Source organism: Nomascus leucogenys, chromosome 5, assembly GCF_006542625.1.
Source record: "Nomascus leucogenys isolate Asia chromosome 5, Asia_NLE_v1, whole genome shotgun sequence".
Classification (NCBI taxonomy): Eukaryota; Metazoa; Chordata; class Mammalia; order Primates; family Hylobatidae; genus Nomascus; species Nomascus leucogenys.
This window is the reverse complement of record NC_044385.1, coordinates 29,304,950-29,319,640: the sequence shown is the minus strand read 5'-3', so window position 1 is coordinate 29,319,640 and position 14,691 is coordinate 29,304,950. Positions and strand designations below refer to the sequence as shown.

General features: G+C 35.8%; 1 protein-coding gene across 1 annotated transcript in view; it reads left to right on the top strand.

Annotated features, from left to right (window-relative positions):
* SPATA17 (spermatogenesis associated 17) overlaps positions 1–13,126 on the top strand; it is a 235,765-nt gene extending 222,639 nt beyond the window's left edge. Inside the window, exons 10-11 of the mRNA XM_030812868.1 lie at positions 8,248–8,330; positions 13,006–13,126. Of these exons, the coding sequence (XP_030668728.1) occupies positions 8,248–8,328 (81 nt within the window). The 3' untranslated portion in view covers positions 8,329–8,330; positions 13,006–13,126. The remainder of the gene's footprint in view (positions 1–8,247; positions 8,331–13,005) is intronic.
* Positions 13,127–14,691: the final 1,565 nt, after the last annotated feature.

The following is a 14,691-nucleotide window of genomic DNA, read 5'->3' as shown; positions in this document are numbered from 1 at the left end:
TTTAGCAGTTACTCCCCTTCTTGAGAATTTTCTTGCAGTACCTTATTATTTAGATGCATTCAGTTTTTCTCCTAGTAAGAAACACTTACTGTCCTAGTAGGAGAAAACTTAGGAATACTACAATCCCAGTTTCAATTGTTATTCCCCATTTCATTTGGTTCTCCTTAAACCATTTTGATACTGTCTCTGAATATTTTTGCAGCATATTTTCCCACAGATTAACCACATGCAAGCCAAATTTTCCCTTTAGTGCCAGTTTCATATAGCCTTTCTCTATTTTAAATTGGCACATCTTTGTATATGAAAATAATGTTGCCGGAATATCATACCACGCTATCACTAGCTCTATGATAAAACCACTAACAGGCTACAGATCATTCTAACTAACACATTGTATCTAGTTGGTTGTTCCATTTCAGGTACTTTTATTTAGATGACATGTTTTTGTGTTTTTGGTTGTAATTAAATAGTTGAAACCACATTTTCACATACATCTGCCTTTCTATATCTACATCTGTTTCTATAATTAAATCTCTTCATTCTGATATATCTTTATATCTTGTATCACTTTTATTATGGCCTAATACATATGCCACTGAATACAATGAACTGGTCAAACAAGGAACTCGATCATTTATCCTTCAGTTTACATATCTGTCATGTGGGCCTGTCAAGTCCATAAAGATGGGGAAAGGACTAAATATGAGAACTAAGTAAGAGAAAGACAGAGGAACTTTTTTTTGTTTTGTTTTGTTTTTTTTGAGATGGAGTCTCGCTGTGTCGCCAGGCTGGAGTGCACTGGCATGATCTCAGCTCACTGCAACCTCCGCCTCCTGGGTTCAAGCGATTCTCCTGCCTTAGCCTCCCAAGTAACTGAGACTACAGGTGCGTGCCACCACGTCCAGCTAAGTTTTGTATTTTTAGTAGAGATGGGGTTTCACCATGTTGGCCAGGATGGTCTCAATCTCTTGACGACCTCGTGATCTGCCCCCCTGAACCTCCCAAAGTGCTGGCATTACAGGCGTGAGCCACCGCACCTGGCCAACAGATGGAACTATTAAGAAGGAAGATATAGTATATAAAAACAGGAAAAGAATCAGTAGAAACTCAAGGATAAGTTTACAATTTAGATATACCCACATTGAAATAAAAGCAGGAATGTGTATACTAAAGTCAAATATAAATGACCTTTGATTAGCAACTATTTTTTTTTTTTTTTTTTGAGACAGAGTCTTGCTCTGTCCCCCCAGGCTGGAGTGCAGTGGCGCAATGTCAGCTCACTGCAAGCTCCGCCTCCTGGGTTCACGCCATTCTCCTGCCTCAGCCTCCCGAGTAGCTCGGACTACAGGTGCCCGCCAACACTCCCGGCTAATTTTTTGTATTTTTAGTAGAGACAGAGTTTCACCGTGTTAGCCAGGATGGTCTCGATCTCCTGACCTCGTGATCCACCCGCCTCGGCCTCCCAAAGTGCTGGGATTACAGGCTTGAGCCACCGCGCCTGGCCTGATTAGCAACTATTTAGGATTACTCACCTACAATTTTTTAAAAGTATATTTGAGTTTCTTAGTTTGAGAATAGCTAACACTTGTTAAGTACTTGCTATGTGCTGGACACTGTTTTAATTGCTTTACATGAATAAACTCATGCATTTATATTTTCATGTTATTTTATCTGTTTTCAAATTAGGAAACAAGCATGGCAGAGACTAAATAACTTGTCCAAGATCACAGAGTCCTTAAAGATAAACCTGGATTTCAAACCCCGGCAGCTTGACTCCAAAGTAGTACTGCTTCTAAGTAGAAGTAATAAGAAAGTTTTCACATGACCCCTGCAATCACCAGTGAGACTCTGGGCATCACACGATATGCAAATGAACTTAGTTTCCTGTTTAGATTCAGACTGATAATGCAACATCAACTCATCAGCTAAAATTTTCTTCTCTGGGAACATGTACAAATGGTTTGATTGAAGAATGTATAATAAATCCTAAATCTCTGAGCTTTAGAACAACACAAATAACAAAGATTGAATACTTGAGGATATTTTCCTGAAAACAGTGAACAGAAAGAAGGGGATAATTCCTACAACTTTTTCCTGTATATTCTTTTGTCAGAACTGTAGAGATCCTCATGTCATCACAGTTTTCTACATGCAATGAGAGCAAAGTTTGATCTTGCAGGAATAATGCCAGGTGATCTTTTAAACCTGCCTGTAAACTCTCATTTAAAGAGTCTGTAAAGTCTCCAGTGCTAACCAGACTTAGCTGAAGTCTCGTTCAGGATATAAGGAAATATTTTTGATTAAAATAGTATTTATACATAGCCAGAAGTTCTTGCCATGCTCCTTTTTTCTAACTCTAGTAGAAAAATCTTTGCCATATTTTAAAGCTGAATATATAAGACATTATAAGCTAGCTGAAAAATATGTGCATAACCCTTGATTTTCATCTTATCTCTCTAATCTCAAAAGTTTTGTCTCCTATGGTGTAACAGCGCTGTCCTGCTTACTAACATTGAAATATTTAAGCACTCAGTTGTGAGTATCTGGTGAAAAGCCTTAAATAACTAGATAAACAGTGCAGCTGCCAACCTAAAGTAATCTTACACTTAGGGGGTGAGTGGCCCAGGAAATGTACTCTTTGTCATTTTGACTTGGGTTTGAAAATGGACCCGGGCTGCATTCCAGCTCAGAGAGCCGTTCACTTCCAAAGACTCCTAAATTGTCCCAAGGAGCTCATTTTGGCAGTGGATTATTTGTGTTTGGCTAGGCATCCTAATAGCAGAAGCTGTCTGCTCTGGCAAGCAAGGGCTATGGCAGCATTTAAAATTACCATCCCCAGTGTTTTTTCTTGATGAGGCTATTTTTCAGAAAAGCAGCTCCCCAACCCCCGTTTAAAAAGTGACACTGTGCAAGTGTGCAGGTGGTTTTCTTGAGCTCATAGTTTCCCACGATCGGATGACATGTTTTATCACATCAGAGGCAAATTTTAAACAAATGCTAATGAGCACTAGATTTCTCCCAAAACCAAAGCTCTGCTGATGGTATCTTCACCTCTTCCTGTACCAGAGGTCACAGTTATTGGTGGACTAGAGCTATGTAAGAATGTGAGATTTTAGATTTAAAAATAAGAGCAATAAAGAGTTTCTGAAAGATTTGGTTTTGGAGGACGTAGAAGGTAGGTACTTGAAGCGGTCAATCCTTGTCTATCTGCACTATTGTCTGACACTAGATAAGACCAAGTTTTGGTTACCATTGGTTGGAAGCTAGCGTAGTGTCAAACACATTGCAGACACCAAAATGTTACTTGAATGCACAAAAGAAGGTCTAACTCAGAATTAAGTGATACTTATTATATCACATGAGTCTAAAATTAAATACACAAGAAGATCCACAGAAATGAAGGAAGAAAATATTAGAACTTCTATTTATATTTATTTTTATCTCATTTGTATCTATATTTAGCATTATATTATATTCCCACAATATTACACATGGATAATTTAACACAAATGAATAGGCATGTATTGAATGTGCTTATTGGAAATAGTTTTACTGATGGGATGGTATCATCAAAGTCCTGTTTCACCACATTATCACCCCAAAATTAGTCTCCTGTAAGTGCCAATGGAATTGATTTAATTTTTGAAAGAACATGGTAGGTATAATATGGATAGATTTCTATTATTTAAGGAATGAGAGAGGAAAATACCAGTGTTAAGAGCCAGATAGTTTGTCTTGTTTAATCACAATCCTGTGATTAAACAACAATCCTGTGAGGTAGGTATCCCCATTTCACAGATTACAAAACAGAATGAGTTAGGAAGTTTTTCCTGTGCTTCTATTTTCTAGAACAAATTATAGAAAATAGATATAATTTCTTCCTTATTTGGTAGAATTCACCAGTGAAACCATCTTGTCCTTTTTGGAAGCTTATTTATTATTGATTCAGTTTTTTAAAATAAAGCTGGGCATGGTAGCACACAACTGTAGTCCCAGCTACTTGGGAGGCCGTGGTGGGAGGATCCCTTGAGCCCAGGAGTTGAAGGCCAGCCTGGGCAACATAGCAAGACACCTTCTCTTAAAAAATAAAATAAAATAAAATTACAGCCAGGTGCGGTGGCTCATGCCTGTAATCCCAGCACTTTGGGAGGCCGAGGCAGGTGGATCACAAGGTCAGGAGTTTTGAGACCAGCCTGGCCAATATGGTGAAACCCCGCTTCTACTAAAAATACAAAAATTAGCCAGGCGTGGTGACATGTGCCTGTAATCCCAGCCACTTGGGAGGCTGAGGCAGGAGAATCACTGAGCCCAGGGAGACGGAGGTTGCAGTGAGCCAAAATCATGCCACTGCACTCCAGCCTGGGTGACAAAGCGAGACTCCATCTCAAAAAATAAATAAATAAAATTATACATGTGTATAAATTTATATATGTAGAAAATTATATAGAGAGAAATTTTTACATTATACATGAATTTATATATAATTAAAACATAATTTTATATGTAATATATAAAATTTTATATTATATAAAATTTTACATATATTTAAATTTATATATATTTAATATATATTAAATATAATTTTTATATATTTAATATATATTTAATATAATTTATATATATCTAATATATATTAAATATAATTTATATATATTTAAAATTATATATTTAAATTTAAATATATTTAAATATATAAAATTTTATATATTATATATATAAATTATATATGTAAAAGTTATATCTAAAAATTCTCCATATCTAATTTTCTATATGTATGCATTTATTCCTCTCTATATATGTAATTTTCTATATATATATATAAAATTTATTTCTATAGGTATATAATCTTATTTTATTATTTTTTAAGAGAAGGGGTCTTGCTATGTATATATATAAAGGAATATTATGAGGAACTCTGTCACCCATCCTGGAGTGCAGTGGCACAACAGTGGCTCACTGCAACCTCAAACTCCCAGACTCAAGCAATCCTCCCACCTCAGCTTCCTAAGTAGCTGGGACTACAGGTGTACACCACAATACCCAGCCAATTTTTAAACTTTTTGGGAGATGGAGTCTCACTATGTGGCCTAGGCTGGTCTCGAACTCCTGAGCTAAAGCAACCCTCCCACCTTGGCCTCCTGAAGTGCTGGATTATAGGCATGAGTCACCATGTCTGGCCATAATATTTATCTTTTTAACACTCATAGGATTAGAAGTGATGCCCCACTTTTCAATCCTGATATTAGTAATTTGTGTCTTCTCTCTTTCGTCTTGGTTCACCTGGTTAGGAGTTTATCAATTCTGTTGATGATTTCAAGAGCAGGCTTTTGATTTTGTTGATTTTCTCTATTATTTTCCTGTTCATGATTTTATTGATTTATGCTCTGATTTTATTATTTCTTTGCTTCTGCTTACTTTGTAATTAATTTGGTCTTCTTAATATAGTTTTCTAAAGTGGAAGCTTAGATTATTGACTTTAGATTTTTCTTCTTTTCTAGTATACACATTTAGTGCTATCCATTTTCCTCTAGGCACTGCTTTTGCTGCATCTCATAAATTTGATGGGTTGCATTTTCATTTTTATTTAGTTAAAAATATTTTTTATTTCTCTTGAGACTTTTCCTTTGACCCATGTGTTATTTAGAAATGCATTCTTTAATCGCTAAATATTTTGAGATTTTCCAGCAATCTTTCTGTTACTGATTTCTACTTTAATTCCATTGTGGTCCGACAGCAAACGTTGTGTGATTTCTCTTCTTTTAAATTTGTTAAGTTGTGTTTTATGGCCCAAGATGTGATCTATCTTGGTGAATGTTCAATGTGAGCTCTATAAGAATGAATATTCTGCTGTTGTTGGATTAAGCAGTCTCTAGATGTCAATTATATACAGTTTTATGGTAGTACTCTTCAATTATATTCTGCTTTCTGGATCTGCCAATTATGGATAAAGGGGTGTTGAAGTCTCCAACTACAATCATGAATTTGTCTATTTCTCCTTGCAGTTCTATCAATTTTTGCCTCATAGATTTTCACACTCTATTGCTAGGCACTTTATTGCTATGTAATGCTCCTCTTTATTCCTAATAATTTTCCTTATTCTGAAATCTATTTTGTCTGAAATTAATATAGCTACTACAGCTATATTTTGATTAGTGTTAGCACGGTATATCTTTCTGCACCTCTTTACTTTTACTCTGTGTTTTCACATTAAAAGTGAGTTTCATGTAGATGACATATAGTTGGTTCTTCTTTTTTATCCAGTCTTGTTCTTTTATTGGTGCATTTAAGCTATCCATATTTAAAGTGATTATTAATATAATTGGATCAATATATACCAAATTTGTAACTTGGTCTTCATTTTCTTATTTGTTTTGCTTTTGTCTTCCACTCCTAGTCTTCTCTAGTTTTAAACATTTTATATGATTTAATTTTCTTTCACTCTTAGCATATCAAAATTTTTCTGTAGTGATTGTTCTAGAGTTTGGAGTATACATTTATGACTAATCTGAGTCCACTTTCAAATAACACTGTACTGCTTCAGGGGTAGTGCAGTTACCTTATAACAGATTATTCCTGATTCCTTCCTTCCATTTCTTATAACATTGCTGTAATTCATTTCCCTTATCTACAAGCAATAATCATGAATGACATTGTTATTATTATTATTTGGAAAAAAGAATGTTATCTTTTAGGTCAACCAAGAATAAGAAAAATAAAAGGTTTTATTTCATCTTCATTTATTCCTTCTCTTTATTTCTTTATGTAGAGCTGAATTTCTAACCTATATCATTTGCCTCTCACTGAAAACTTCTTTTAACATATCTTGTAAGGCAGGTCTACTTTTTTGAAAATTAAATAAAATATTATATATATATATTTATAAAAATAAAGGTATTCACAGTTCTGAGTTTCAGTGTTCATCAAGTTGCCAACATAAAAAGTCACTGATGCTTCATGCAGATGTCTAAACTCTATATGTTCAAATTTAAGAGTGATATGAACAATTTACTATTGCAAAAAGTAAAGATGTCACGTGCATTGTTGCAAATACTGTGTTGATTTCTGATTACCTCCGGAATTGTAATTTGTAACAAAAAGAAGGCAAGAATATAGATGCTCAGCCCCACAGGAAAATGATATTTCATTATGTAAAATTTTATTGCATTTATGCTATCCAAGAAGATTTCATTAATATTAATTAATTTGCCTTTTATCTAAGCATTTTATCACTCAAATTCTCTTTGCACTCAAAAGCAGTGTCTGTCACAACCCACCATCCTTCATGTCACTTGGCCATGACAAACACAGAGCAACAGATGTGGAGCTTTTCCCTGGGGCTTGAAAAAGCATTAATTGTAGAAGCAGAAATTTCAGGTTAGAGGCTTTGTTGTACCAGAGTGGAGAACCGGATCTCTAGTGACAGAGACACCCTCATGTCCACATGTTCTTTAATACATTTATTTTCACATGTGTTTGTTATATATGGGCCCTCTGAGGAGCTGGACTCAGGGCATAGGTCTTTTTCTCCTATGTTTTCTTAAGAAAAAAAAAAAAAACTCAGCCAAAATTACCTTCATTAACAATAGACCTCCTTTCCAGGAAGAAACATACACCTTTATATAGTCTGGTCATTTGTTTACAGCATTCATTGTTGATTTAGTGTATCTTACCTTTTTAATGACTTTAACTGTTTTAACATGCATGAAAATCATCCATTTCTATGTTCAATCAAATGCTGTTTCTTTGGTTACACAACAAAAAATGATTTCTTTCCTCTTCCTTCTGGAGTCCTTTACCATTCATTTGAATCACTTCTGAGGTAAGGAACATAGTCTGCCCACTATGATAGTGATTTGGGTGTATCAGCTTTCCATTTCCATTCATTCAGTTAACAAATATTTATTGTGCAGAAAACAAAGTACCAACCCCTATGAAGCCAAGGTAAAAAAAATTTAGATTGCGACTCATTGAAGACAGGTGGATATGCCTGATGTTTGCATTGCCCAGACTTGCTTGCAGGTGACATCCGTAACTGTTAAAGACTATGTGCCAGGAAATTCAGTACGCCTGATTTTCAACTGATAAAACTTCAAAAATTTACCTGCTAATTTTGTTTTGAGAGTATAGGAAATTTGAAGTGCAGTTGAAAGACATCTGTCTACCAATTTAATCTAAATAATAACAATAATGATAATAACATAATATCATTAAGATCTCTGTGGTAATCTTTGAACTTTTTCCTCCTAGGATTTCCAGACTGTATTACCATCATTTGAGCTCTTCTCAAAGTATGGAAAATTATACTCAAAAGCTGGACAGATTGTATAAAGGTATGACTTTTTGCTAAGAAGTAATTCAAAAAGTATATTGAATAACACTTAAAAAATCAAATGGGGTTGACTTATCAAGCATTTTAAAAACCATGCTATAATAATATTTATATGTAATAAGACTCCATGAATTTCTTTCATTATAGTGTAATGGTTTTCAACGTTTAAAAGATCATGAATTTTACTTTTCAGATCTCCAAAATGAGCCAAAAATACATTAAGAAATAGAACATTAAAAATCTAAAATACTCTTTTTTTTTTTTTTTTTGAGACAGAGTCTTGCTCTGTTGCCCAGGCTGGAGTGCAGTGGCGTGATCTTGGCTCACTGCAAACTCCACCTCCCGGGTTCAAGTGATTCTCCTGCCTCAGCCTTCGGAGTGTTTGGGACTGCAGGCAGTGCCAGTGCCATCACACCTGGCTAATTTTTGTATATTTAGTATTTTTAGTAGAGATGGGGTTTCACCATGGTGGCCAGGCTGGTCTGGAACTCCTGACCTCAAGTGATCTGCCCTCCGTGGCCTCCCAAAGTGCCAGATTACAGGGGTGAGCCACCATGCCTGGCCCTTAAATACCCTTTATCTTTAACTAATACAATAAATAGTTTTACACAATACAGTGAAAAAATACTGTTGGTGCTCCAAAGCCAAAATACTTTTCTCAGTGCTGTGTTGATACAGTATCATTTCAAATATTATACTGCATAATGTACATTATTTGAGGTATGAAATATCTTACAATACCAAAGAAATGGAATATAGAATTCTGATTATCAATGTTTAGAAGATATATAAGAACAAAGATAACCATATAAAATTCAACAACAAAAAATAAGCCTTCAATGAATACTGTATTCAATTTCTAAGGCATTTTAGAATAGAGCAGTGGTTACAATCGAAGTGTGTCTAGTAAGAGCTATTGTGACATTTTCAGCCAAATTTAAAGAATGTATTGGGCCGGGCGCGGTGGCTCACGCTTGTAATCCCAGCACTTTGGGAGGCCGAGGCGAGCGAATCACGAGGTCAGGAGATCGAGACCACGGTGAAACCCCGTCTCTACTAAAAATACAAAAAATTAGCCGGGCGTGGTGGCGGGCGCCTGTAGTCCCAGCTACTCGGAGAGGCTGAGGCAGGAGAATGGCGTGAACCTGGGAGGTGGAGCTTGCAGTGAGCCGAGATCGCGCCACTGCACTCCAGCCTGGGTGACAGAGCGAGACTCTGTCTCAAAAAAAAAAAAGAAAAAAAAAAGAATCCCCCAGCTATCCTCTCAGCTCAAGAACCAAGGAGAAAGCACGAGGCTGTTAGAAAGAGCACAGGGTAGATTCAACGCAAAGTTCCTTCGATTTTATGTTACTCTTTCCTCTCTACCCACTGAGTGGTTCAATTTGGAAGTTAATATGTTAAATGCAGATACCAATGTCTACCTTTTAGCTACTCTGAAGGAATACATGAGGGGAAATATGAAATATTCTGAGCAGGCCAGGTGCGGTGGCTCACGCTTGTAATCCCAGCACTTTGGGAGGCTGAGGCGGGCGGATCACGAGATCAGGAGACCGAGACCACGGTGAAACCCCGTCTCTACTAAAAATACAAAAAAATTAGCCCGGCGTGGTGGCGGGCGCCTGTAGTCCCAGCTACTGGGAGAGGCTGAGGCAGGAGAATGGCGTGAACCCGGGAGGCGGAGCTTGCAGTGAGCCGAGATCGCACCACTGCACTCCAGCCTGGGCGACAGAGCGAGACTCCGTCTCAAAACAAATAAAAAAGAAATATTCTGAGCTAGTAGAATATATGTATATAATACCAAGTGGAATTGCTGTTTCAACAGTTTATAAAGTATCATTACCCATTGGAGCATTTATCTGGTATTTGAGAGCCAGAGTATGAAGTAATGTAAATAAAATGTCTCATATTTGTGTGTGACTTCAGCTTTTAACTCAAAGATATGTCAGTCCTGTTTATGATAATGAAAGATTGAAAATAACTTGAACACTCATTAATATATGTTAGTTAAATAATAAAACACATATAAGGCAGTACTATGCAGACAGTAAAATGTTATATGTCTTTACCCATTAGTTTTTTAAAATGCCTACAATATATTTCCAGGAAAAGAAGACTGGATTCAAAGTATGCTGTGTAATCTTATTTCACTTAAATATATATATGTGTGTGTGTATACATACATATGTGCATATGTGTGTATACATATATACATGTGTGTATGTATAAAAACACACTTGCACACACATTTGTATGTTGCAAAACTGTTAGTGGTGGTTATCTCTGGGTGGTAAGATTATGAGTACTTTTTGTGGGATACTTCTTTTTAGTTCTATTTTTTGATGTTTTAATGCAACCAGACGAAAGCCAAGTATTAAAACAAAACACTCCAATAGGGACTGTTTGCTCTACTCTATCAATTACAAAAACATCTTGACTTTATTCTATTTAATCATAATAATTTAGAGGCAATTATCTTTTTTTCTGAAGATGAAATAATTACTTGCTAAATTATTTATACAGAAAGACAAAGATGAGTAACAAATGCCGTAGATTATTTTTAATTAAAAGGAATGTGCAATGCAAAGGCACAAATATGTTATGGATTTTTTTAATGTTTGCCAACTCTTCTTTTCAATTTTTAACAATTTTGTGAATTGACAATATTATAAAAACGTCATCTCCTTTTCTTTGATAGGAAATGAATGTCTAGTGTTTAATTTTGGTAAGTGAAGGGCAGCAGCCTTAGCTGAGGCTCTCCTATTAAGATTTAATTTCACCAAATACAACAAAGTGCTTCTGCTCTTTGTAAAAAAAGGCCAAGATGGGGACACTTGCACCAAACTGTTGAATAAAGATGCCGTAGTAATTTTTAGAGCTATCTATTTGATTGCTTCAGCTTCAAGGTAGTTCATCACTTCACTATAATTCACCCGACATTGCCTTTTACACCCAATACTACATTTTCCCATCAGTCCGATTAGAAATAGTGATGCCTTTATCAAATTAATCTTTCTTTCTTTTAGCATGTCTAAGTTTAGGTAAACACTGCCTGTACCTAGCTGTTATCATTAATGCTCTAAGATTTAAACCACTGAAAAATACACAGAACTAGATTTTAAACACCCACATATTTTAAAATCTACTGTCTGACTAGGATAACATTACTCCTTTTAGTGTCTTTAATTTGTCTTTTTAAATGGTCACTATTTGTAACTTTCAATAGTTTCCCAAAAGCAGTTTGGTCTAAATCACAATGTGCTGTGTCCTGTCAAGAGTGGTTTGCCATCCTTTTAGCTCCATTTATCTTTCCAGGCGGAGTCTCTTTAAATATTGTTGTGGAGAAAAATTAGCAAGATAAGGTTAAAATCATTGGTTGTAATTTTATGAACTGGATAATGTACCCGATTCAGTCTGGCATCAATGTGAGTTTTCCTGCATTACAGGCTTCTCAACTTCCTCCAGTTTGTCTTTGCAAAATGGGCTTTGGTCCAGGCTGTCTTTCTGCTAAAAAGTGGTTCAATTTTGAGGCCCAATAAGATGAGTTTTAATTAAATTATTTGTTAGGTTTGAAAAACAATGTACTTTTTCTCCTTTTTTGTAGGAACTTGGCATATGAACAACTCAGCTAAAACAAATAAATAAATGAAATGAAAAATAAGTATAGTTAGCACCTGGATTGGGGAAGGGGTTAAATGCCATCGTCTTTTTTCCAGAGGGAATAAGATCTTAGCAACTGTGTACGGAAAAAAAGTTCTATGAGGGGAGAGTAATAATTAAGCATATAAGTTATATCTTGCCTGTTAGGAGTTAAAATTTTAGTTTAATAAGAAAAATTATTAAATTTTGTCATTCAGTTTGGCATCATGTGAACTTATAACCCTTTTAAATTTTGGCATAGTGACTTGGCAAAGAGAAAAGAATAAAGGTATCTTCAGCATCCTTCTCTTGGTTAAATTGTCTTTGATTAAAAATGTTATAACCACCCCACCTACCTGTATGAAGATGCTTTGCTGTGTTTTTCCGTAATGTAGGCAGATTTGCTAGATATTCCATGGGTCTAGTGGCAAACATAATCAAGATTGGCTTTTTTGTTTATGGTTTTTTGTTTATTTTTGTTTTTTTCAGAGAGACGGGGTCTCACTTGTTGCCCAGGGTGGAGTGCAGTGGCGTGATCATAGCTCACTGCAACCTCGAACTCCTGGGCTCAAGTGATCCTCCTGCCTCGGCCTCTTGAGTAGCAGCTGGGATTACAGGTACACGCCTTCATGCCAGGCCAATTTTTTAATTTTTTGTAAAAATGGGATGTTGCAAATGCTATGTTACCCAGACTTGATCATGTTTGTTCATGAAGATCTGCAGTAGTGTAGACGGAGAGCAGAGAACAGGGGTAAAAATGAGTCAAGTCCGGGGCTATGACCTCCTAACATTAACTGAACTGAAGCTAAGAGAGGAAGACTTAAATAGAGAATTTAAGAACTCGTGTTTCTGAAGTTCTTTTTTTTTTTTTTTCATTTTACTGTTTTGTTTTTAGAAAACAGAAGATGAAATGTAAAACTGAGATTAAGGTGTAAAGTGAGTGTGAATAGAAGACCCCACTGCCTGGAGTCCTGGATTCTTCCACGTCTGATGAGTGACCTTGAATCTCTTAATCTCTCTAGTTTTCTCTCTCTTAGGAGGTGTCAAAAGAAGAAACTGAAGCCATCTGCATTTTAAAACTTAACAGTTCTGAAAGGAAAACACAGATGAAGATCCTGTAGGAAATATACTTGCTATGATTCAATAAACTATAAAATTTTGTAGCTCTAGTCATGAATTAATTATTGTGTGTATGTATTTGAAATCTCTTAGACATATCTTTTCAAACAAATACTTAAACTTGAGTCTTTTACCTCTGAGAATGTCTGTCACAATCACAGCCCCTGGTGACCAACAGTGCCATAAATGGTTCCCCTGAAGTATCCATATTCTGACCCCATCACCCGGGTCACAAATGATGAGACCAGTGTTGGGTACCCAAATTAAGGGCGACTAACATGTAAGTAGGATGACGAATGGTTTGAAGTGTAAATTGTGTGAAATAGTTCAGCATAAAAGCTCTGCCCTGAGAAATAACGACTGACTAGACCAATTAGAAACCCCTCAGACTGTTGAACTTGAGACACACAGACGCAACAGACACAGACTAGTGGGTGTGGGAGCAGAAACACAGGCACTCTCAAATAGAGAACGTTTGCCAGTCTCTGCTGCCAAGGGAGCAAAGAGATAATCTGGATGCCGGGGCTGTGTGAGATCCTGCATGGCTCTGAACTACAGTTGGTTTCCAAAAAGCTGGGCTTTTGTGAGGTTTCTGTTTTTTACGCGATGCTTAGATTTTCCTGGAATCCTTGGAAGTTAACTCAACATTTGAGGTTCCTATATCCTTTAATCCTATCCCATGTGTATCCTTAACAATAAAACTTCCTGCTAGAGGTAGGCTGAGGGAATCTTTGTTTCTTGCATCTGAAGAGAATAACACTAAACTTATTGCATATGATTTGGGGGTTGGATCCAATGATAGCACAGAGGGACAGGAAATGTGATTTATTGACCATAAAAGCTTTAAATTTAAAATTGCTGGCCAGCGAAATCCAGACTCTGGGAAATGTTATAGGCCAAATGATCTGTTTCTTCAACAAATAAATTACAAAACTGGGGGAAAAAAAGGAACCTATTAAAAAGACATTATCTATTAATCACTGTGTGTGTACAGTTTTGAGCTCCTGATTTAAATAAACAAACTGTAAAATAAAAGATCTTTTGAAACAGTTGGAAGTTTGAACACTGATTGGATATTGGTGGTATGAAAGAATTATTTTTTTTTTTAGGTGTCGTGGTATTGTTTTGGTTTACAGCGTTATAGAGATAAATGTTGAAATATTTACAGATGCAGTGATATGTTGGCTGGGATTTAATTTGAAAGTCAAAGAAGTGAGTGGAAATACATATATTCCTCCTCTTATAATTGGTTATGTCCCAATAAATCCATTGTAAATTGAAAATATCCTAAGTTGAAAATACTGTAAGTTAAAAATGCATTTAATACAGCTAACTTACCAGAGAGCTTAGCTTAGCCTCACCTACCTTAAATATGCTCAGAACACATATATTAGCCTATAGTTGGGCAAAATCATCTAACACAAAACCTATTTTATAATATTGAACAGCCCATGTAATTTATTGAATATTGTACTAAAAGTGAAAAACTGAATAGTTGTATGCATACTCAAAGTATGGTTTCTACTGAATGCATTGTAAACCAAAAAGTATCTGAGACAAGTCTCTTTTTAAAAAAAAATTTTCTGAGAGTCTCATTCTGTCACCCA